At 41.8% G+C, this 25381-nt stretch overlaps 1 protein-coding gene across 1 annotated transcript in view; it reads left to right on the top strand.

Annotated features, from left to right (window-relative positions):
* The window catches only part of LOC126095640 (uncharacterized), a 793146-nt gene that overhangs the window by 600213 nt on the left and 167552 nt on the right, over positions 1-25381 (top strand). Inside the window, exon 5 of the mRNA XM_049910402.1 lies at positions 25240-25381. Coding sequence (XP_049766359.1) covers positions 25282-25381 — 100 coding nt within the window. The 5' untranslated portion in view covers positions 25240-25281. The remainder of the gene's footprint in view (positions 1-25239) is intronic.

Genomic DNA, 25381 nt, shown 5'->3' with positions numbered 1-25381 from the left:
TAGCATCTACCTGGGAGCCTGTATCTAATATTTTCTGGGTCTCATGAACAAATAGAGCGAGTTGGGTCTCACACGATCGCTGTTTCCGGAATCCATGTTGATTCCTACATAGTAGATTCTGAGTTTCCAAAAACGACATGATACTCGACCAAGAAACATGTTCTAAAATTCTACAACAGATCGACGTCAGAGATATAGGTCTATAGTTTTGCGCATCTGCTCGACGACCCTTCTTGAAGACTGGGACTACCTGTGCTCTTTTCCAATCATTTGGAACCTTCCGTTCCTCTAGAGACTTGCGGTACACGGCTGTTAGAAGGGTGGCAAGTTCTTTCGCGTACTCTGTGTAGAATCGAATTGGTATCCCGTCAGGTCCAGTGGACTTTCCTCTGTTGAGTGATTCCAGTTGCTTTTCTATTCCTTGGACACTTATTTCGATGTCATCCATTTTTTCGTTTGTGCGAGGATTTAGAGAAGGAACTGCAGTGCGGTCTTCCTCTGTGAAACAGCTTTGGAAAAAGGTGTTTAGTATTTCAGCTTTACGCTTGTCATCCTCTGTTTCAATGCCTTCACCATCCCGGAGTGTCTTGACATGCTGTTTCGAGCCACTTACTGGTTTAACGTAAGACCAGAACTTCCTAGGATTTTCTGTCAAGTCGGTACCTAGTATTTTACTTTCGAAATCACATGTAAGATATAAATTGGAAGTAAATAGTATGTCAACTGAACAAGTGATGAGATTTAATAATATAGGGACTGTTATCACCATTGTTTTATGTATTTTCATTTTCCCCTCAGTTGTCAAATTTGTTTCCCCATACAGTATTCTGCAGGCATCTGGCAACCCAAACTGTCTTTCTTATTTCGTTTTTCACTTCCATGGTTAAGTCTTTACAGCTGGTGATAACAGTCCCTATATTATTAAATCTCATCACTTGTTCAGTTGACATACTATTTACTTCCAATTTATATCTTACATGTGATTTGGTATAATCACGCTCTTAGTTATTTTTAGATGAGATTTCCATTTTATATTGCTTAGCTGTTTTATTTAGTTCGTAAGGTGACCTTTGTAAATAATCCTCGTTATTTGCTATCAGTATAACATCATCTGTGTAACATATAGTAGTTGGCACTTTATTTCCGAGTTTATATAGTGTGGTTTCTTTCTTAGGGCGTCAGTGATGTGGTCCATTATTAAGATGAACAGGAGTGGGCTTAATGAGTCCCCTTGTCTAATTCCTTTATCTTTTATAATTTCGTCTGTTAATCCTTAGTGTGTTTTAATTATAAACTTCGGGAATAGCGTTTCGCTGAAAGTATTCCTCTTCCCTCCAAGGATCCCCATCTAAGTTCACGGAACACGTAGGTAACTCGTACTTATCTAACCAATCGGTAACAAATGTATCAGCAGGCCTCTGAACTGCTTCAACACCTTCCTTTAATCGAGCCTGTGAGAATTCCCAACTTTCGAGCAACACTCAAAAGTGTCCCAGGCAAGTGCTCGGTTCCCTGGCCCGTTTTTAAGTGCGCTATACTTTCCTAGAACTTTCTCAATAAACTGGAGTCGGTCAGTCGCCTTTTCTGCAACTAGAAAAGAAAAATACCCCGTTTGTTAGGAACACATTCCACGTTGTTTTCGCTCCAGAATTTAGGAATCTAATGCGTTCAGGGCGCTATTTGGAAAGATATCGTACTATCGTCTTTCGTTAATTATCCGTCTCGCTAATAACACATCATTCTGTCGTGTACGCACTGGAACTTTTTAAAAAGTAGTTGAACAAAAAATTTGTAGCTACGGATAAAGATAACAAATGGTTCAAATAGGTCTGAGCTCTATTGGACTTAACATCTGAGGTCATCAGTCCGCTAGAACTTAGAACTACTTAAACCTAACTAACCTAAGGACATGACACATCCATGCCCAAGGCAGGATTCGAACCTGCGACCATAGCGGTCGCGCGGTTCCAGACTGTAGCGCCTAGAACCGCTCGGACACCCCGGCCGGCTAAAGATAATAAAGCGCATAAGAAATAAACTCTTCAAAAACCAACCACACGCAATCTCACGAGCGCACAAGAGGGTTGTAATTAAACTTTCATTACTTAAGAGGGCCCCATGACAAACGAGTGATGATAGAACACTTAAATTTCATGGAAACATTTGTGAGGACATGCGGAGGAGAAACAACAAATAAATCATTAAAAGAAACTCATTTTAATTTCTGAATGAGATGGTAACATTATTTGTTATTTGCGTACCATGTGTACGTTCCAGATTACGAATGTTGCTCAATGTGACGGCCGTCTGCGTCCACGACAGCCTGGAACCGTGCTGGAGGTACCCTTTCACAACCGTTCGCTGTGCTTTTCGAATGATGGATCATGGTGTGTTCAGCTGTCGCGACACAGCTTGTGCACTGCTTGATGATCGCACACTGAGTCCAGCATTCTCAGCCATGTGGTAGCCGTGTGGCACAATTTGCGGTCGGCCTCATCCACAAGCTATTCCCAGATGTCCTGTTACTTCGAACTTCTGCATGACGACCTTCAACCCCAGTGCAGAAAGAGGACCTCTCTGTACTCCATTAATACGTCTATATTCGCGAAGAGCAGCAGCACTGTCATTGTTTCCATGAAATAGCATTACAAGTAAAGCCCTGTTCACCTTTTCCAGACCTATCGTGATTGTCTGCAACCGTAATGCACACTGCCGCTTGTGTTCCGACCCTTCTTCGCCGTACCAGTACCGGTGCTTAACGGTAAGTCATAACGCTGACACTACTAACAACTCACATCCTGCAGAGAACGGTCTGAACATCGTTTCTGAAACTTGGGTAACCATGCGTTACATACTTATCCATCTACACTGGCTCAAATAGCGAAAGTTTAATTACAAACCACCCTGTTGACAGGTTCAAGTGGCTCTGAGCACTATGGGACTTACCTGAGGTCATCAGTCCCCTAGAACTTAGAACTACTTAAACCTAACTAACCTAAGGACATCACACACATCCATGCCCGAGGCATGATTCGAACCTGCGCTCGTAGCGGTCGCGCGGTTCCAGACTGAAGCGCCCTGTAGACAGGGCCGCTCGTAAGATAACCCACTGTCAACTCTTGTGTACAATGATCTGATTTTTTTTTCCATTCCGCGTGAAATTGTTTCGAACCAGTGACCATTGTTTGTTGAATTATATCCACTGGGAACGTGGAAAAATTGCTGTAGGGCTGCTTCCTACTAAAAATAAAACAGTGCTTTTCGATCTGTTTATAGTCTGTTAGCCCTCCTCGGTAACTGAAGCCACCGATACCTCTTTGCGGTGGTGCTTGCCTCTGATGACGGCTGGAATCCCGGTGACGAAAGAAATATCCCGTCAGTATTTGGCCGGTGAGAGTAGAGATGATGGTGCTACGTTCTTGGTGACCAGACTTTGTTCCAATATCCTGGATTAAATTCCAGACGTTTCTGCAATGTCTCAGAGCGAGGTCATGTGACACAGTTGATGATGCGCCTTTCACATGGACGGCCATCATTGCACCATTCCAGATAATTCATCATCAACAATACGAACCAAAAGTCGACACGCGTTCATCACAGCTCACGCACTCCAGATCCCACATTTTCTGAGATTAAACCCTTAAGGGATGATTCCTTTTATTTCCTTATCGATCCTTCACTAACACGAACTTGTACTCCTTTTCTAATGACTTCTTTCTCGATGAGAGTTAAACACCAATCTTCCTTTCTTTCTACCTTCCTTTTTTTTATTAAAAAAATTAAAAACTAATATATCTAGATCCATATTCTTCCTTAAACTGATATACTTTCATTTTCAGGTAAACTAACTGCTGTCTGTAGATCATTGTATTCAGATCTCTTTGGAACTAACTATAAGACAGTACGGTGAAAACACAATTTAGTGTTGTCCATTTTCACAACAGATATTACGTTTCATTTTAAGTTTAGTCTTTCTTCGCGAAGTAGAAACAAACCCCAATCATTTTCTGTGATGTGTACGGAGGCCGAGCTGAAAGTTGAGGGTCAGAAACAGAAATTTTCAACATTATATCTCGAAGCATATTCTCAGAGATATCTATACTAAGACCTCCGTTTATATGGTAGGCATTAACTTCACTCGATGATGTGGACAGCCATTTCCCAGTCGTGTCAGTAAATACCTAGCTAAAAAAATGGAATTGATTATAATAGGCGCACAGTTTTCTCCACTGCAGATACTGGAGAATAAGAAGCAGGAGAAACTAACATTACGTGTTGTCTGTCGTAGCTTTTTCTGGTGTGACTAAACGGCACCACAGGTCATCTGAAAAACCTCGCTGCACCTTGCCGGAACGACAGTTACTTTCTATAAAACGGGAAGCAACAGGATGAACCGAAAGGTTTTTTGTTATTTGTGAAAGTCGTGGCGTGTTGTAGCTGTGGTCCAACACAAGGATTTTTGGGTTACACTTTTCTTATTCTCTCAGAGAGACGTTATCTTGTCCTCTCCGGTTTTTGCATATCGCTCGCTTAACTATTCTCTGAAGATGATGTTATTTTCTGAAACAAATGCCAGTATTATATTCATTAACAAAGATTAGCCAGTAGTATTGCTCTTCTGTAGTTTGTAATTAAATAACTCTCAACTGTTAAATCCATTATATTAATTATGTGCAGTGTTGCTGTCGTGTGTGTGTGTGTGTGTGTGTGTGTGTGTGTGTGAGAGAGAGAGAGAGAGAGAGAGAGAGAGAGAGAGAGAAATAGAGGGTTGGGGGCACTCAACTACGAGATTAGCAGCCCCCATACGAAATTAGTAGAATCATTGCAGTCATTAAGAGAACTATAATTTTGTTGTGTACTATTGTAAGCTCATGTATGTTACTCACGCCAGTAACATCATTCAACATACAAATAGGTTCAAAAAAGAACATAAAAAAATAAATGAATTGGTAGAGCCGTACAATGCTGGTAACGTGAACAGAAGAATAATCGTTCTGCAGTCTTTTGCACACGCTGGTTCTCTAAACCTCCTCAACAGCGCTTAGCTGAGAGGTCGTCGTCTTCCCACCAAGTATCACCATCTGTACTCATAGAATACTTCCGTAAAACTCTAGTAGTGATCGAACCAACTAGATCAAATCTGTCAGGACTCCTCTGAATGGCTTCGCTGTCTTTAATTCGACCTGATGGAGATTCCAAACACTCGAGCAGTTTCGAATAATGGATCGCACTGCGTTCTGCATGCGATCTCCATAACAGATGCTCTACACTTCCCTTATTTCTCTCAACAAACCGCAGTAAGCCTTCCGCTTTCCCTACGACTGGTGTCATACACTTTTTCCATCTCGAGTCGTTTAACAACGTTATGTCCGATTGAAGCAGAGTACATTTGTACTGTATTCGGACACTGCAGGAGCGTTTACCTTACCCACCCTAATGAACATAAATAATAACACCGTCGACATGCTGCTGTGCTTAAGGATGCTGCGGATGACAACCAAAGGGATCCCGTTATGGAATGAAATGACACCCCAGACCATCACTCCTGGTTGTCGGACCGTATGGCGGCGACTCTGAGGTTGGTATCCGTCCGCCCTTCGGGGCGTCTCCAGGTACATCTTCGGCCTGAAATCTCATTGACTCAAATAGAATTGTCTTCAGTGATGAGTCCCGCATCCAACTGAACCTCAATGACCGGTGAGGACATACAGTACTGGCCATTAAAATTGCTACAGCACGAAGATGTCGTGCTACAGACGCGAAATTTAAACAACAGGAAGAAGACGCTGCGATATACAAATTATTAGCTTTTCAGAGCATTCACAAATGGTTGGCGCCGGTGCCGACACCTACAACGTGCTGACATGAGGAACGTTTCCAAGCGAAGTCTCATACATAAACAGCAGTTGGCCCGCGTTGCCTGGTAAAACGTTGTAGTGATGCCTCGTGTAAGGAGGAGAAATGCTTACCATCACGTTTCCGACTTTGATAAAGATCGGATTGTAGCCTATCGCGATTGCGGTTTATCGTATCGCGACACTGCTGCTCGCGTTGGTCGAGATCCAATGACTGTTAGCAGAATATGGAATTGGTGGGTTCAGGAGGGTAATACGGAACGCCGTGCTGGATCGCAACGGCCTCGTATCACTAGCAGTCGAAACGACAGGCATCTTATCCGCATTGTTGTAACGGATCGTGCAGCCACGTCTCGATCCCTGAGTCAACAGATGGGGACGTTTGCAAGACAACAACCATCTGCACGAACAGTTCGACGACGTTTGCGGAAGCATGGACTATCAGCTCGGAGAACGTGGCTGAGGTTACCCTTGACGCTGCATCACAGACAGGAGCGCCTGCGATGGTGTACTGAACGACGAGCCTGGGTGCACGAATGGCAAAACGCCATTTTTCTGATGAATCCAGGTTCTGTTTACAGCATCATGAATGTCGCATCCGCGTTTGGCGACATCGCGGTGAACGCACATTGAAAGCGTGTATACGTCATCGCCATACTGGCGTATCACCCGGCGTGATGGTATGGTGTGCCATTGGTTACACGTCTCGGTCATCTCTTGTTCACATTGACGGCACTTTGAACAGTGGACGTTACATTTCAGGTGTGTTACGACCCGTGGCTCTCCCCTTCATCCGATTCCTCCGAAACCCTACATTTCAACAGGATAATTCACGACGGCATATTGCAGGCCCTGTACTGGCCGTTCTGGATACAGAAAATGTTCGACTGCTGCCCTGGCCATCACATTCTCCAGATCTCTCACCAATTGAAAACCTCTGGTCAATGGTGGCCGAGCAGCTGGCTCGTCACAATACTCCAGTCATTACTCTTTATGAACTGTGGTGTCATGTTGAAGCTGCATGGGCAGCTGTACCTGTACACGCTATCCAATCTCTGTTTGACTCAATTCCCAGGCGTATCAAGACCGTTATTACGGCCAGAGGTGGTTGTTCTGGGTACAGATTTCTCAGGATCTATGCACCCAAATTGCGTGAAAATGTAATGACATGTCAGTTCTAGTATAATAGATTTGTTCAATGAATACTCGTTTATTATCTGTATTTCTTCTTGGTGTAGAAATTTTAATGGCCAGTAGTGTATCTAGAGACGCCCCGGACAGCGCCAGGATAGCAACCTCAGTGTGGCCCACAGTACGACAGCCAGGAATGATGGGCCGGCGTGACACTTCTTTTCATATCAGAATCTCTGTGGATGTCGTGTAGCGCACCCTTACAGCACTGTGATACGTCGACGATATGCTCGACTTCGTTTGGTTGTTCCTGATGGCAAGCCATCCTGGGCTTACTTTTCAGCAAGGTAATGCCCGCCCTCGAGAATTTCTACTGCTTGCCAAAACCTACATTGGCAAGCAAGGCCGCCGGATCTCTCTGCAACTGAGGACGTATGGAGCATTATGGGCCAGGCCCTCCAAACAGCTCTGAATTTTGATAACCGAACGCCCCAACTGGACAGGATTTGGCTTGATATCCCTCAGGAGGACATACAATAAATTTATGAATCTTTGTCAAACCGATACCTGCTTGCGTAAGGGTCACAAGTGGACCAACATGTTATTGGCTTGCTAAATTTGTGAAGCTTTTTCTGTCGAAAAAATCATCCAATTGTTCTGAAATTGTAATCTTTTGTTTGTCTGTACATGTAGGCCCTACATCACATCTACCGACTTTTACCCCATTCAGATAATTCCTTTGTAGTGCATCGTTTTGTGTACATTCACAACATCGAAAACACAAAAAGTATGCAGTCAGTAACTGTCATTCTAAAACAGAAGTATTATGATTTTGTAGGAGTCTACGTGCAGACGCCGAAGTAATCTAACGTGGTTGCCGTTGCTATGGAAACAACTCACGATAGCGTCGCGGTGTCGCTCTTCCGCAGCATTCAGTGAAACTGTACACGACCAAAGCTTCACCAGTAACTCATCCATACTCCTGTGTATCGCTGTTAATGTCAAGTCACACTAACGCGAGACAGAACAGAGAAGTAGTGAATGCAAGCTTTAGGGCGAGGAGTAGAGTGGGCATTACTGTTATCAACAGCAAGAACCGTTAGTGAACGAGGAAAAAGCCGATAGTTGCGCTGATGTACCGATATTTTTGGTGCAGCGCAGGTACAAAGATACACGAGGATAAAAATCATACCAAAGGCAATTGCTCTGTAACGAGCCAAAGGAGATCACAGTTCCTTCGTACAAAAATACTCAAGAAATATCCGTAAAAAAGCTGCAAAATGTTGTCGGCTTAGTACTGGTTCACCTTGTGCATGCTCATTCGTACCATAAGTTGTTGGCAGAGGAAAACGCAGAGCTCATGGAGGACAAACTCGCCACTGGTAGTACATCAGCGCTATTTAGTGAAGGAGAAAGCATGAGTGAGAACGTCCGGGAAGCATAAAGTAAAAGTGAGGCGTCTTCGCCGTTCGTGTAGACACTCTCTTATCCCAGCCGAACCACTGCAGTCGCTATATGAGTGGTCAGAAGCAAGCGTCCGTCATCACCTTAATCGTGCGCGCATCCTGCACTTTCGCTACAGTATGGTTCGCGGAGTCCATTCCCGCCTTTCACGATGCTGATTCATCGTAGCAAATTACTACCACCCACGGTACATGAAATCAAAATGCGGAGTAAGAATGCAGTTCTTCAGCTGCTGGAAAATGTGGTGCATATAAGACAGGTTGAGGCAGGTTAGAGGAGCCACGCAAATACATCCCCAGCGAATAAATGTGTAGAGGTGGCGTCATCGGATAGCCGCGCGCTTTAGTACCCCGATTTTGGGGCCCCGTAGATCGAATCAGCCCGGCAGATTAACAAGCGATGATATGCTGGTCAACTTGGATGTAGTTTTTAGATGGTTTCCCACATCAGAATACCGGTCTGGTTCCCACGTGCCTCCTCAGTTACACGATTCGGAAACAGTCGAAAACGTCTTCTTACTTTCACATGGATAACACTGGACGCAAGATTGATCGGATACACAAAAGGGGGGGGGGGGGGGACAGGAAGGGTATCTCGCCACCCTGTCCCTTTCAGACTCTTTGGCTACAATTGGGCACATTAAATCTTACTATGTCTTGTCTGCAACAAAACTATTTTTTCCCAGTGGAAAGCTGAGATACACTGTAAGAGGTATGCGCTACCTGCGATATGTAAGCTATAAGAGAATCTGAGACCAAAGTGCAGTGTTGATCGCAGTACGAACTGTGTAGCAGTAGCAGTAAGTTGTTGCTAGCGAGCAGTCGCGTGTGTGCGCTTGTCGGTCGAGTCTGGTGTATCATGTTGGCTGGGCCGGTCGCGGTGCAGCGATGCCGGAGCCTGAGTATTATTGTGTAAGGTAAAACAAGCAGCCTCGCGCATATCTAGTAATATTATGTAAACTCACATGTAAATCTTTTAAAAATGTCCTAATAATAATCTTTGTCTATTTTCTAACAAGCATTAATTTCAATTTAAAGAATTTAATATTTTTTGTAATGCATGATCATTCCGATTGTTGGAAAAGAAAAATCATTTACTTCCTTTCATAAATAACAAATGTATATGCCAGCATTGCACAGAGCTGTGCCGAAAAATTTTTAGGTAAGAGCAGATATATTCGCCGTTTGTATTGAGGTAAGAATTTTTGCTTTTTTATTCGGAATGATCTTACAGGGCCATGACGCAGCGCTGCTGTCGTCCAAAAATTTACCAGGTTACTGAATTTATTTTTTTATTATGAGGTTTAGGAATTTCTCTGTTTCGAGCTTACATTAAATGAGAAAAAAAATTTGTGGGTACATTAAATGGGAACCAATTTTGTTCAGAGGTTACACAAAAAATAGAATCATATTATTATTATTATTATTAATTAAGTTTTTTTGTGAAGTTACACAAAAATTAGAATCATTAACCAAATAATATTTATAAATTATTTCGTGTGGGGAGGTTACACTTAACGTGAATATTATTTATGTTAACATTTTCTGTTGAGAGGTTGCGGTGAACAATTTTACGTGGGCTGGTTACAACACCTTTGTGAATATTCAATCTTTTCATCACGCGCACGTGCTGCCAACTGTTGGACATCACTGTGAAAATATGAGCAAGACAACGTAGCTCTGCGCGGTAGCTCTTCAGGGGGGTAGGACGTCAAACGGGCCGTCTTGGAGCAGGAGAGACACCACAGGACATTTTAATTTACACTGTCTATACTTTTACGAATAAATTCATAAAACTTTGTCAGTATGACCAGGAAGGATTCAGGATTCACAATCATAGCAGTGGAAGTTCAAAAAAATAACAAAATAAATTTTTTTCACATGTGAAAATTCATCATTTTTCCACTGCGTTGTTGCTATAGGTACACGTTTCTTCATAAGTTAGAGGAATTCTTCGATGAATTTTGCACAGCATACAAACGATACTTACAGGTGTATGAAACTCTAGAAATTATTTAATTTATGAAAAAATGAATGTGCTGTTACATTTTAAACTTCATGTTTAGAAAAAACACATGTTTCATAGTTAATTATCTCAATTTTTACCACAGTTTTTAATAGATTTGGAAAATTCTAGAGTTTCATACACCTGTAAGTATGGTTTGTATGCTGTACAAAATTCATCGGAGAATCTCCCTTACTTATGATGAAAAGTGTACCTATAGCAACAAATGCAGCCAATGGTAAGTGAAAAAAAGGTGAAATAGAAATGTAAAAAAATACATTATTTTCTTATATTTTTGAACTTCTACCACTATAAGTGTAAATCCTGAATCCTTTCTGGTCATTCTGACAAAGTTTCATGAATTTATTTTTAAAAGTATAGACAGTGGAAATTAAAAATTCCTGTGGTGTCTCTCCTGCTCCAAGTCATCCCGTTTGACGTCCTATCCCCTTAACAGTGCGCAGTAGGTCGTCGTGACCACTAGAATACATTGATGTGGTTGGTTCGCTGTGTTCCACTGTATAATTGAATATCGTTGTAGTTATTTAGCATGGCAATTATTTACTGATTATTTTACTATTTATTACAATAGAGAATATTTCGTGATTAGTTCTTTTAGTCCATAAAATGAAGCCAAGTGTACGTATTTCTGTATAAATCTTACTTCTAAAATCATTAAAAACTCACCTAGGAGCATTACCACATGAATAAAAATTTTTCTTCCTCCAGAAATAAAATTCAGGTCTGAAAGGGATATATCACTCACTATCTTACTATCTTCGCTAAATTCAGAATAACATGCCGACCCCGTGAAGGCAAAGGATAATCCCAAAAGAAAGAGGAGTCAATATACCGAGATGCGAATTTCGCTAACTTATAGCTATGAATGTGTGGCATTTTCTGATGTACGCTAGCAATTTTTAACGTTCATACCTGCCGAATTATGATACGGATTTTGTTGAACTTTTTCCCCTGCGACATTTGGTAGACTAGGGCAAACTTTCGTGGTACATATTCTTCTTTGCAGCGTAGTTATCTTCTCATGATCTGATCAATGCCGTACGTATTACGCCGCTGAATTCCTCTGCGAAACCTGTTTCTAAAGCCACGGGATGGTCAGAAACAGCCTGATTTGCCCCTGTCAGTCATATCTCTCCTGATTCCTCTGGTTGAATTACTATGTGAATCTTTCTTCATTCTTTTATTTAGGAAAGACATTTTCCATTGGTTGGCTGTACCATCAACTATATAAACCCACAGTTTATCTAGGAGGATATAGTGGTTCACACAGTCAAATGCCTCAGACAGGTAACCGAAAATACCGACTGGTACTCTTTTGTTATTTAAAGCATCTATAATTTGGTGAATGAATACGTAAATGGCGTTCTTAGTAGAACAACTACTCTGAAATCCAAACTGTTATTTACTGAAGATATTATTGTTGCTGTGGGATACTGTCACACCATCTACCGAAAATTTTGGAAAATGTTTTTAGTAGTGAAACTGATCGCTGGATATTGACATCTCTCCTGTCACCTTTCTTTTATTGAGAGGGTTAACAATCCACATTTCAATCTCTCTCGAAAAATGCCTTGAGTAAATGATGCACTACATGTTTCAGATAAGACAGGGCTTATTATATGAAAACAAATCTTTTGTACTGTGTTGGTAACACCACAAAATCCACGTAAGCTTTTATTTTTGAAGGAATACGTAATTTTCTTAATTTCCGAGGGAGAAGTCGTTGATACATTCATATGATTGAATTTCAAGAGATTAACTTTTTCAACATACTGCAGTGCTTTTCTCTTGAACTGTTTGTCCCTATATGTTCTACCATATTTGATAAATTGTTATTCAACGCATTTGCTACCTGTGACTCATCATTTATAGCTCTTCCACTTAAATCAACAGTGATACTGTCCTGTTCTTTGGTCAGTTATCCTTTCTGTCGTTTCTCTATAGCCTTAAGCTATATAAGAACGGAAACAGCACAATTCCATTCGCTAAACGGAATGTCTTTCCTCTCAAAGAGGTCAGCGAAAACAAGTCTCTGGCAAAGCTAAAAGAAACTTCACAGCAAAAATTTTGCCTGCACTCGGGAGGGAAACTATGCTTTCACCGGACCTGGACGATCCATAAATCTTGAAGCACATTGCGACAACGGCGCTGCGATCTGCAGATTGTGGAACTCTTTCCGAGAAACTCTGCAGCGGAATTTCCTGATAAGACGCAGAGCAAAGAGTGTGTGCTATGTGAACCGAGCGGCGTCGTAAACATAGATCCACCAGCGTCGTGGCACTGTCGTTTGTTGCAGCGGTGACCGATGTAAAATAATTACGGTATTAAGTTTCTTCTTTAACTGTACACGTAGTCTGTCGTGGCTACGAATGTCCCTTTCTGTTACTGCTAGTCTGCTTTTTATGTCCTCCTCATTATAGTTATTTTTGTGCCAAGGTATCAGAATTCCTAAACGTCTACTTCGTGACCACCAACCCTAATGATAAATTTCTCGCTGTTCTCATTTCTGGCACTTCTCTTTACTTTCGTCTTTCTTCGGTTTGCTCTCAACCCAAGTTCTGTAATCATTGCGCCGGCCGTGGTGGCCAAGCGGTTAAAGGCGCTACAGTCTGGAACCGCGCGGCCGCTACGGTCGCAGGTTCGAATCCTGCCTCGGGCATGGATGTGTGTGATGTCCTTAGGTTAGTTAGGTTTAAGTAGTTCTAAGTTCTAGGGGACTGATGACCTTAGCAGTTAAGTCCCATAGTGCTCAGAGCCATTTGAACCATTTGTAACCATTGCGTTGTTCGTTCCATTCAACATATCCTATAATTCTTCTTCACTTTCTTATCATTGATATCCTTTCACTTTGAATTTTAATCCCACTCTTGAACTTTTATTTTATTTCCGGTATTGCTGTTTCGATGTATAAATTGAACATAAGTGCCGAAAGACTGTCTTACACCCTTTTTAATCCGAGCACTTCATTCTTGTCTTCCATGCTTATAGTCCCCTCTTGCTTCTTGTACATATTGTATATTACCCGTCTCTCCCTATAGCTTACCCGTGTTTTTCTCGGAATTTCGAACATATTGCACTTTTTCCAGGTCGACGTGTTTTGATTCTCCTCAGTCTTATTTCCCTTATCAACCGCAACATTAGAACTGCCTCTCTGGTGCCTTTACCTTTTTCTAAGGCCAAATGATCGTCATATAACAGATCCACAATTTTCTTTTCCATCCTTCTGTATACTATTGTTGTCAGATACATGAGCTGTTAAGCTGAATGTGCGATAATTCTCACAGTTGTCGACTATCTATTACCACTTCCTTCAATGATTTTAGAAACTCGATGAATTGTTACCTACCCCTTCTACCTTATTTGATCTTAAGTCTTCCAAAGCTCCTTTAAATTCTGATTGTGGTACTGGATACCCTGTCTTATCTCTGTCGACTACTGCTTCTTCTTCTACCACGTTATCAGACAAGTCCTTCCCCCCAAAGAGGCCTTCAGCGTCTCTTTCCACCTATTCGCTCTCTCCTCTGCATTTACAGTGGAATTCCCATTGCACTCTTAATGTTCCAACCCTTTTTTTCTAATTTCACCGAATATTGGCTTTGACTTCTATATATTCTGGGTCACTGTTTCTGACAATCATTTCTTTTTCGATTTCTTCAGACTTATCAAGCAGCCATTTCACCTTAGCTTCCCTTTACTTCCTATTTATTTCATTCTTAAGTGACTTGAATTTCTGTATTCCTTAATTTATGTTAACATTTTTGCACTTCCTTCTGTTTTCCATCGGCTGAAGTATTGCTTCTGTTACCTATGACTTCTTGGCAGTTACCTTTCTCGTACATAGATTTTTCTTTCCAGCTACTGTGATTGCCCCTTTTAGAGACGTCCATTCTTCTTCAACTGAACTGCCTGCTGAGCTGTTTATTGCGCAGCATTATAGCCTCAGAAAACTTCAAGTGTGTCTCTTCATTCCTTAGTATTCCATATCCCATTTCTTTGCACATCACCGGGCGAGATGGCGCAGTGGTTAGCACAATGGGTCCGCAGCTCGTGGTCGTGCGGTAGCGTTCTCGCTTCCCACGCCCGGGTTTCCGGGTTCGATTCCCGGCGGGGTCAGGGATTTTCTCTGCCTCGTGATGACTGGGTGTTGTGTGATGTCCTTAGGTTAGTTAGGTTTAAGTAGTTCTAAGTTCTAGGGGACTGATGACCATAGATGTTAAGTCCCATAGTGCTCAGAGCCATTTGAACCATTTTTAGCACAATGGACTCGCATTCGGGAGGACGACGGTTCAAACCCACGTCCGGCCATCCACATTTAGGTTTTCTGTGGTTTCCCTAAACCGCTCCAGGCAAATGCTGGGATGGTTCCCTTGAAAGGGCACGGCCTTGACACACTCCAATCTTGTGCTCCGTCTGTAATGACCTCTTTGTCAACGGCACTTTAAATCCAATCTTCCTTCCTTTCTTCCTTCTAAGCGCTCTGATTCTTCCAGACCAGTCTCTTAAAAGTCAGCCTACCGTTAATCACCACTAAATTTCGATTTGATTCTATATCTGCTCCTGGATACGACTTACAATCAAATATCTGATTCCGGAATCTCTGTCTGACAGTGATGTAGCCTAATTGAAATCTTGCCGTGTCTCCCTGTGTTTTCCAAGTATACGTCCTCTTCTTGTGATTCGTGAACAGAGTATACGCTATTACTAACTGAAATTTATTGCAGAACTCAGTCAGGCTTTCTTCTCTCTCATTCCTCTCTCCAGAAACTGTTTCTTCTACTCTTTCAGCTACAACCGCATTCCAGTCACGCATGACTATTAGATTTTCATCTCTCTTTACTTGCTGAATTACCTGTTCAATATCCTCATGCACTTTATGTCTGCATCTTCTGCTTGCGACGTCGGCATGTATACGTGAACTATTGTTGTTGGTACTGGTTTGCTGTCGGTCCTGATGAGAACAACCCTGTCATTGAGTGGTCACACTTCCCTTCTGCCAGACAAATGAAACGGCAAATTAAAACTGGCGCAGAGGTAAACTTGTAGTTTCGATGAGTGAGTTAAAATAAACCGCTAGTTGCTATCTTCATTCAAGTAGAAAATGTACTCTCGTGAAATCGGATGAATCATTTTGAAACGCTGTATATTGTGCTAATCTTTTCACTTTTAAATATTTTAATATTTATTTATTTCCACGGTTTTTCTCCTGAACGAGGAATGAGTTGCAGATATCACACTAATCATTCATTCTTCTGCCTGCCTGTTGTTTCTAGTACCTCGTCGTTTTCCTGTTCCTCTAACGTAGCTGTGGCACCTTTTCCAATAGATGAGTGCACATACTCATTTATGTTAAAACGAGGGTTGGAACTTTAATAGTAGCAACTATATATTTAGAACTTATTATAAATGAATACACGTTTCAGATTTTACTGTCCTCCAAAGTAGTCACCAGCATTGCGTATAGTCCGTTTGGCAGACCTAGCTGTGGTGATGGTTCGAGTGGAGGGGTTTATTGCCCGACGAATCTTTGTAGCAGTTCTGAAGCGAGTGGCATGAAGTACTTTCTTCATCTTAGGAATGACGCTGAATTACAAGGGCTTAAGGCCGGTGAGTATGATGGATGATACAACACTTCCCACCGCACTGAACGAAGAAATAACTCACAACTTGCGCTATATGCCCCCGAGCATTGTCCTGCAAAATGATGGGCGGGTCCTGCAGAAAGCATTGCCACTTCTTTCTCTAAGCTGTTTATTTTTGGAAAACATGCTGCAACCAGCTTAAAGAAAGAAGTGATGGCACTGCAGGGCCCACATATAATTTTGCGGGACAGTGCTCGGGAACATATGGCATAAGTTATGACAAATTTTTTCTATCAGTGGGGCTGGGTTGTGTTGCACGACCCACTACACTCTCCGGACTTAGGCCTTTGTGCCTAAAAGTTGATTCCTAAGATGAAGGAAGTACTACACGGCATTCGCTTCAGAATCGTTACTGAGATCGTTGGGTAATAGACCGCTTCATTCGAATTATCAACACAACTGGCGCTGCTAAGGGTATCCTACAACTTCCACATCGCTGGCAATGTGTTATATACAGTTCTGGTGACTACTTTGAACGACAGTAAAAATTTGACACATGTATCTGTTTTGTATAAGTTGTAACTAAGTAGTTGCCACTGTTAGGTTACAAATTTCGTAATTATGGTACATTATTCGTGGCTGTGCATCAGATCTCAAATTTTCTGTTACTATTTTCTGTATATACCTCCATTAATATTTCATTCGATAATTTCATTTAATTGGCTGCAGAGCGGGCAGCATATCTGATGTCCATGCGGAATACCAAGTTTCGTTTCCCGATACCGGTATGACCTGTGTCCTTGTTGGGAGGGTTGGATTAGTGTTTGCTCAGGCTCTTGAAGTAATGAATGACGATGATGAACTACCTTTATGTATAACAATTCTTTTAGTAGATTTCTCAACGATTTTCCCTCCCAGTCTCACAGCTATAACAGGCAGTGCATAGCTTCACTTTTATTAAGTTGGTGCAACGACATGGTGTAGTTAGTAAAGGCATGTTTACATTTTCCTGAGTGCCGTGTGAAATGAGACGGCTACGAAACAGAGAGAGGAGCGGTAATTACGCCCTGTTTTGCATGTATTAAAACAAAGCTACGTTTTCACTGCCACATGTTGCCTCAAATAGCTACAGTGGAAGCGAGGTCCAGTGTTTTAGCCGGTACCAGCTGCAGCGCGTCCGAGTCAGCGTCATAGTTTTCAACTCAATCGTGATGAAGTCTCAGAGAATAGTGCCCATCCAACCATTCGACCACATTCCATATTCCGACGAGTTTGATCATGCAGGACAAGTTTCAGTTCTAGGGCGTAAACGTTTAATTATTTGCTAATGTCTTTATTCATTGCGTGTTCATACTGTCTCGAAAAATGAAACGTAGGTTCCATAAATTCTGATAACTTGAGGTTGGGGGCTAATGTGTTATCGCTATTGACAGGGATGTAACTTCTGAAAACATTGCGTTTTGTCTGGATTGCCTGAGACTCAGTCGCAATGATGACTAAATTGCAGAAAGCGTTATGTAGTTTCTCGGCAATTTATCCCACCTGACTCTGCTGTACATAGCAGCCTTATATGTAAAATAAAATATCACGCATAAAAATGTTAGCGCCGTCACACACAGGTGTAGCTTACTTTTGGAGGCTGTAAAACTATATCACAATCCAACTTGATTGCCATAATTTAGATAACGCGAGATGACAGGTCCCAGAACAAATAAGAAGTAAAAAATCATCGATACTGGGTACTTGATGAATGACAGCAGGACTGGAACAGTGGAAATACGGGAAGCTAGGTCTTTGCTGCTATCAGTTGACTATGGATACTCTCGATTTTTCTGATACAGCTTGAGCTGGAAGATTAAGAATATAAAAATTTTCTTTTACTCTACATCGTAAGTATGTTAGCGTTTTAAAACGTACCTAGCGACCCTTGATATGTCTTAAACTAAATGACGTGGTATGACGCGTCCATTTCGCTACATTCACAGCTGATTGTTGCCCTCATGCCAGTTCCGGTTAGATTCAGGGTATTTCAGATAAAATGGTTTCACCTGTAACTTATAAAATAATAAGTGAAAGGAATATTTATACAGTTAGTCAAACGTAAGAAATGATAGTATTTCAGCAAAATTATGAAACTAAATTGTTTAATTATTTTTCAGAAAGTTATAGCTACGAACTGCAATTTTTAAGCAAAATTTTACTTTTTCCCCACCGTGTAACTGAGGTATTTAAACTATGTACAAATCAATTTAAACCAAATTTCTATCAGTTTCAGTTACGGAGCTAGAAACGTTGAAATTATTGGGGACGGGTGCAATCAAGATGCTGTACATAACTCATCGAATGGATGTTCTGGTAGGGGTTTGCTCATTTAAGTGGGGTGTTCGAACGAGTGTAGATTTTGCTGAATACACAACTGAACTGTAGGCGAGGTGTAAAATTGTTAGGGACACGGGACGACAAGCCTCCAAACTGGTCACGTCGTTTAGGAAACGCATTCATTTGTGGATTCGGGAAAACGAGCACTCGTTTGAACATCTCACTTAAATTAACTATCCGCCAGCAGAACTCCCATTTGAACTAAGCCATTTATGTATAGCATGTTGCATCCACGGCTCAAACTATGAACGTTTCTAGCTCTCTAACTAAAACTGATAGAAATTTGATTTAAACTGAGTTCATTTTTTTATTATGAAACCAGTCACGGACAACAGATGTTTATTAATCAGGCTGTTAACTCAATCAATGATGACCATCTTCAGACCTGAATAAATGCAGTATTCAGCACAAATCGTGTCACTGCGTATTTTGATGGCAGAGTAACATTAATTAGCCAGACAATCTTCTTCATATTTGTAATTTTTTGACGAATCTTGTATGGCTAATTAATGTGACTCTACTATCAAAATACGCAATGATAAGAATTGTGTAGTGTACTGCGTCTACTCAGGTCTGAAGATGTTCACTAAATGGCTCTGAGCACTATGCGACTTAACATCTATGGTCATCAGTCCCCTAGAACTTAGAACTACTTAAACGTAACTAACCTAAGGACATCACACAACACCCAGTCATCACGAGGCAGAGAAAATCCCTGACCCCGCCGGGAATCGAACCCGGGAACCCGGGCGCGGGAAGCAAGAACGCTACCGCGCGACCACGAGCTGCGGACGAAGATGTTCACCGTTGGCCGAAATTAACAACCTGATTAATAAACATTTGTAGTCCACAACTGTATTTATAATAAAATAAATAATTCCTGGATTGCTGGAGAACCTTACTACGACTATGTCGCAACTATTTAAATTGAAATCTAGATATTTGGTTTGAACACATCTGTTACATGACTGAAGAAAAGTAATGTTCTGTTTAAAAAATTGTTACTTGTCGCTTTTTATGTTTTCCGTCGTTTCTTAGTTGCTTCTATGTTTTTTTTTCATGTAGTTCGTCTAATGCAACTAATTAAAGGCTGTTTGTATCGTGGCAATGCGTCCCGCTTCATTTAACTAGCGAAGTATCTTCAGTGGCCATTCGTGATATTATTACTCCAGGACGGCATATATGCAGTAATAACATCACAAATCGCCACTGAAGTCACTTCACAAAAAAAAAGGAAAAGAAATAGCCTTTCTTCATTTAGTTGCGTTAGACAAACCACATCTCAAGAACTGTAACTTGTTTCTCTCACTTTCTGGAAAATAACTGAGGAGATTATTTTCATAACTCAGCAGAAAGAGCAAGATTTCTTACCTATATCTTTTTAAATAAATATTCCTTGCACTTACTATTTTGCAAGTTACACAGGAAAATACCTCTTCTGAAGCCTTTTATACACAATATAAGGAAGAAAATGAAACGTGGAAAGGTTTTTCAGAGACCAGTAACAGTAATAAAATTTGTTGACTACTTAAATTATTTAATGAAGCAACATATTTCGAGAACGAACCTCGTTTTTATGCTACAAAGGTAATACAAAAACATTTAACAAAAGTAAGCCTAGATACTAAAGTTGTCCTGTAAGGTCATGTGCTGCGGTTATTCTGTGGAGAAAGACAAGGAGAACTCAGTGTGAAGGATATTCACTTCGTATGTTAGTATGATGGACACAAAAAATTTAAAAAATCACTCACATTGTTCACGCGAAACAACTATCTTCTTGTGGCATGTTCAGTTCCCTCCATTTCTACAGCTCCTTGGATCTTGTTTAACCACTGTCCTCATACTTGCAAATGATACATAAAAAACAACGAGAATCACCTCTTCTGTGCATTAGAAACAAGATGGCTGTCGAAACAAAGCTTGTTTCCATTAAACTCTATGCGAGTGTCTTGTAATGTTTTCTGCACACTTTGCTGTCGCATCTGCGATGTTGGTCGACAAAATACCGGGTGATCAAAAAGTCAATTTGAAAACTTAATAAACCACCGAATAATGTAGGTAGAGAGGTAAAAATTGAGAAACATGCTTGGAATGGCATGGGGTTTATTAGAACAAAAAAAGTTCACAAAATGTCCGACAGATGGCGCTGGACAGCAAAATCTCAGTGACTGCGCATGACAATCGAGTATACAAGGAGCTGTAATGAGAGAGAGATTCAGATGCGCCAGCAGTCGCAGCATGTTGACGTTACCTGAAAAGGCGCTTTTAGTGAATCTGTATTATCAGAATGGGGAATGTGCTAGTTCAGCGTTACGATCCTATCGCCATAGGAAGGGGATTCGAACGGGTAAAGGTCCGTTGACAAATGCAGCTGTGGCGAGAATGATTTCGAAGTTCGAAGCCACGGGTTGTTTAGACGATAGACCCCGTAGTGGCCGACCGAGCACAAGGCGTAATGCTGCTGAGACAGTTCATGAAGAAATGGAGACTGTAGCGGGTTCGTCTATGCACAGGGAACTCAGCGCTCGTGCAGTCGCACGTCGCACCGGCATTTTATACATTACTGTTTGGTTGGCACTTAGGCGTACCCTCCGATGCCATCCGTACAAAATCCATCGGCATCATGAACTGTTACCTGGCGATTTAGTGAAGCGGAGGGCATATGCGGTGTGGGCGTTTTAAAAGATGGCGAAAGATGACGATTGGTTGAGTAACGTATTTTGGACCGACGAAGCTTATTTCACGCTCCGAGGGTGTGTCAACGCCCACAACTGCAGAATTTGGGCTACCGAAGATCCTAGAACTGTCGTGGAACCTCCACTGCACGACGAGAAAGTCACGGTATGGGTTGGATTTACCACATCTACCATTATCGGGCCTTTTTTCTTCGAGGAAATGCGTGATTCTGGTTTTGTAACTGCTACCGTGACGGGTGAGAGGCACGCCGATATGTTACTGAATCGCATCTCCCCAGCCTGGCTGATAAACACCTGCTGGAACGTACGATGTTTATGCAGGATGGCGCTCCACTCCATATTGCTAAACGCGTGAAAGATCTCTTGCGCGCGTCGTTTGGTGATGATCGTGTGCTCAGCCGCCACTTTCGACACGTTTGGCCTCCCAGGTCCCCAGACCTCAGTCCGTGCGATTATTGGCTTTGGGGTTACCTGAGGTCGCAAGTGTATCGTGATCGACCGACATCTCTAGGGATGCTGAAAGACAACATCTGACGTCAATGCCTCACCATAACTCCGGAAATGCTTTACAGTGCTGTTCATAACATTATTCCTCGACTACAGCTATTGATGAGGAATGATGGTGGACATATTGAGCATTTCCTGTAAAGAACATCATCTCTGCTTTGTCTTACTTTGTTATGCTAATTATTGCTATTCTGATCAGATGTAACGCCATCTGTCGGATATTTTGTGAAACTTTTGTATTTTTTGGTTCTAATAAAACCCCATGTCATTTTAAGCATGTGTGTCAATTTGTACCCCTCTATCTACATTAGTCCGTGATTTATTCAGTTTTCAAATTTATACTGGCTTTTTATCACCCGGTATATTGCAATAACAGAGACGGCGTCAGTTTGCTTTTCACAGTAACTATATAAACTTTATTTTAAAAAGTTATAAATAGATGAACTGTATCTCCACCGACAAGCTTTCAGAGGTGGTAGTACGGACGAAAGACAAAGAGTCTAGCAAACAAGCGCTCTGAAATGCGTACCTCAAGAGCTACGAGCAGTTCTTCGTCTTTGATACTGAGAAACGCTTCTCTTCCTCTGCTAGCTCTTTCATTTCCTTGTTTTTTCTTTTTTTGTGGGGGCGAGGGAGGAAAAGTATGGACCAAAACAAGCAAAATATCTTGTAAACATGCACTCTAAAATGCGTTCGTTACGAACTATTAATACTTGTTCAGAAGGGGGAATGTTTCACAGTAGCGAAGATGAGCAAGTGCTCATAGCTCTTAATGTATGCACTTTAGAGCCCATTTCTGCTAGACTTTTTTCTTGTTTTCGTCCATGCTAACATCTCCGAATGATTGTCTTTGAAGTTCAGCCAACCTTTTTATCTCAGAGTAGCAATTGTAACCAACTTCCTCAATTATTTGCTGCATGTATTTTAATTTGTGTCTCCCTGTACAGTTTTTACTCTCTACAGTCCCCACTAGTACTATGGAAGTTATTCCCTGGTGTCTTAACAGATGTCCTATTATCCTGCCTCTTCTTCTTGTCAGTGTTTCCCACATTTCTCTTTCCTCTCTGATTCTGCACAAAACTTCCTCATTTCTTACCATAGCAGATCACCAAATTTTCGTGCGTAGCACCACTTTTTAAATGCTTCGGTTCTATTCTGTTCGGTTTCCATCTTACACCCTTTTCAATCCGACCACTTCGTCTATGGTCTTCCACATTATTCCCTCTTGGCTTTTGCACATATTGCTTATTACCCGTCTTTCTCTATAGCTTACCCCTGTTTCCCTCAGGATTTCGAACATCTTGCACCATTTGAGATTGTTGAACGCTTTATACACGTCAACAAATCCTATGAACGTGTCTTGATTTTTCTTCAGCCTTGCTTCAATTAACAGCTGCAACGTCAGAATTGCGTCTCTGGTTCATTTACCTTTACTAAAGTCAAACTGGTCGTCATCTAACACATCCTCATTTTCTTTTACATTCTGTATATTCTTCTTGTTAAAAACTTGGATGCATAAGCTGTTACTAAGCTGTTTGTGCGACAGTTCTCTCACTTGTCTGCTCCTTCAGTCGTCGGAGCTTTGAGGACGATATTTTTCCAAAAATCAAATGGTATATCGGCAGAATCATACATTCTACACACCGACGTGAACCAATCATTTTGTAGCACCTACCCTAATGACTTCAGAAATCTTGATGATATGTTTTCTATCCCTTCTGCCTTATTTGATCTTAAGTCTTCCAAAGCTTAAGTGTTGATCTTAAGTCGAGCTCTTTTAAGCTCTGATTCTTATAGTGGATTCCCTATATCTTCTATATCAACTCCTGCTGCTTCTCATATCCTGTCATCAGCCAAGTCTTCCCCTCATAGAGGCCTTCAATATACTCTTTCCACCTACCCGCTCTCTCCTCTGCATTTAACAGTGGCATTCCGATTGCACTCTTAATGTTACCACCCTTGCTTTTAATTGCACCGAAAGCTGGTTTCACCTTCCTATCTAATGAGTCAGTCCTTCTGGCAATCATTTCTTTTTCGAATTCCTCAAATTTTTCTTGTGGCCATTCACCTTAGCTTCTCTGCACCTCGTATTCGTTTCAGTCCTAAGTGACTTGCATTTCTGTACTCACGAATTTCCCTGTATATTTTTGTACTTCCTTTTCTCATCGATAAGCTGAAGTATTCCTTCTGTTATCCATCGTTTATTCACAGTTACCTTCTTTGTATGTATGGTTTCGTTCCCAACTTCTGTAACTGCCATTGTTAGTGATCTCTGTACTGCCTACTGAGCTATTCCTTATTTCAGTATCTATCACCTTAGAGCACGTCAAGCATCTCTCTTCACCCCTTAGCACTTCTGTATCCCATTTCTTTTCACACTGATTACTGCTCTGTAGTCTCTTAAACTTCACCCTACTCTTCATCACTACTACATTTTTACGTGAATCTATATCTGCTACTGTGTATACCATAATCCAGTATCTGATTTTGGAATGCCGGCCGTGGTGGCCGAGCGGTTCTAGGCGCTTCAGTGCAGAACCGCGCGACTGCAACGGTCGCAGGTTCGAATCCTGCCTCGGGCATGGATGTGTGTTATGTCCTTAGGTTAGTCAGGTTTAAGTAGTTCTAAGTTCTAGGGGACCGATGACCTCAGATGTTAAGTCCCATAGTGCTCAGAGCCATTTGAACCAAGCCATTTGATTTTGGAATCTCTGCCTGACTGTGATGTAATCCTAAATATGCAGTACTTTAAGATTGTCATTTATTGTGGCACTGTGTCCTGTTTCGTCTGCATGTTTTGCTGCAATTGATTGATAGCTCTGTTTAGTCTGGAACAGCAAATATGTTCTTTAAAATGGGTTTTAACATTGCTGTCCATTTGGCCATTTGAGCATTTGCTGCAGTGAGTGCACATTACTTCATAAATCATTACTGTCTCAGTAATGCAGCGAGCAATAAACCAGTTATATATATAAGTTAGAGTGTATGTGTGTACATGTGTATGTCTGAGAGATCCTCTCAGACCCCTGGATCGATTTCAATCAAATCTGGCACAGAAGTAATAGGCCTTGTGAACATTAGCACTGTAGTCTTTATATATTTCATGGCTCCAATAGGCTTGGAGATAGGAGCAAATACGTGTTTTTCACGGAAATAATATTGGCCTGCCAAATCAACCTGCTTTGCAGGGCAGCCTGTACATCAGGGGCAAATAAATAATTTTTCGTGCCCCTTATGTGTAGTCTGCTGTGCATGACACACATGTTGTGGGAGTAGTATCAGCCTGGTATTGAACTGTATTGCAGGGGCTACACTTGCTGTTGAGCATGGCTGGGGATATGTTGAGATAGACAGAAAGAGGGATGGACAGAGTGAGGGGAAGGAGGAAATGGACAAAGAGAGGGGGAGGAGGAAATAGAGAGACAGAGAGGGTGGGAAGAGACAAACATATATAGGTGGGAAGATGAGGTGGACAGAGAGAGGGAGGTAGAGGTGGACACAGAGTGGAGGAGGAGGAGATGCATTCTATAGGCCCACGTAGGCGAAGCCTCGGGAAATAGACTAGTAACTAAAGAAATGACAGGACAACTGTCTTGCCCACAGGTGTATCAGTGACCGCGGCACAGAGCAGAAGACAGAGGGGCCATGTCTGCAGCGACGGGCCACTCGCTGAACCTGATGGCGTGCGTGCGAGAATCGTCGCCGCAGGAGCCGCCGCCCGACGCCGACCAGGCCAGCCGCCAGG

Source organism: Schistocerca cancellata, chromosome 8 (genome assembly GCF_023864275.1).
Source record: "Schistocerca cancellata isolate TAMUIC-IGC-003103 chromosome 8, iqSchCanc2.1, whole genome shotgun sequence".
Classification (NCBI taxonomy): Eukaryota; Metazoa; Arthropoda; class Insecta; order Orthoptera; family Acrididae; genus Schistocerca; species Schistocerca cancellata.
This window is presented reverse-complemented; position numbering and strand designations above follow the sequence as displayed.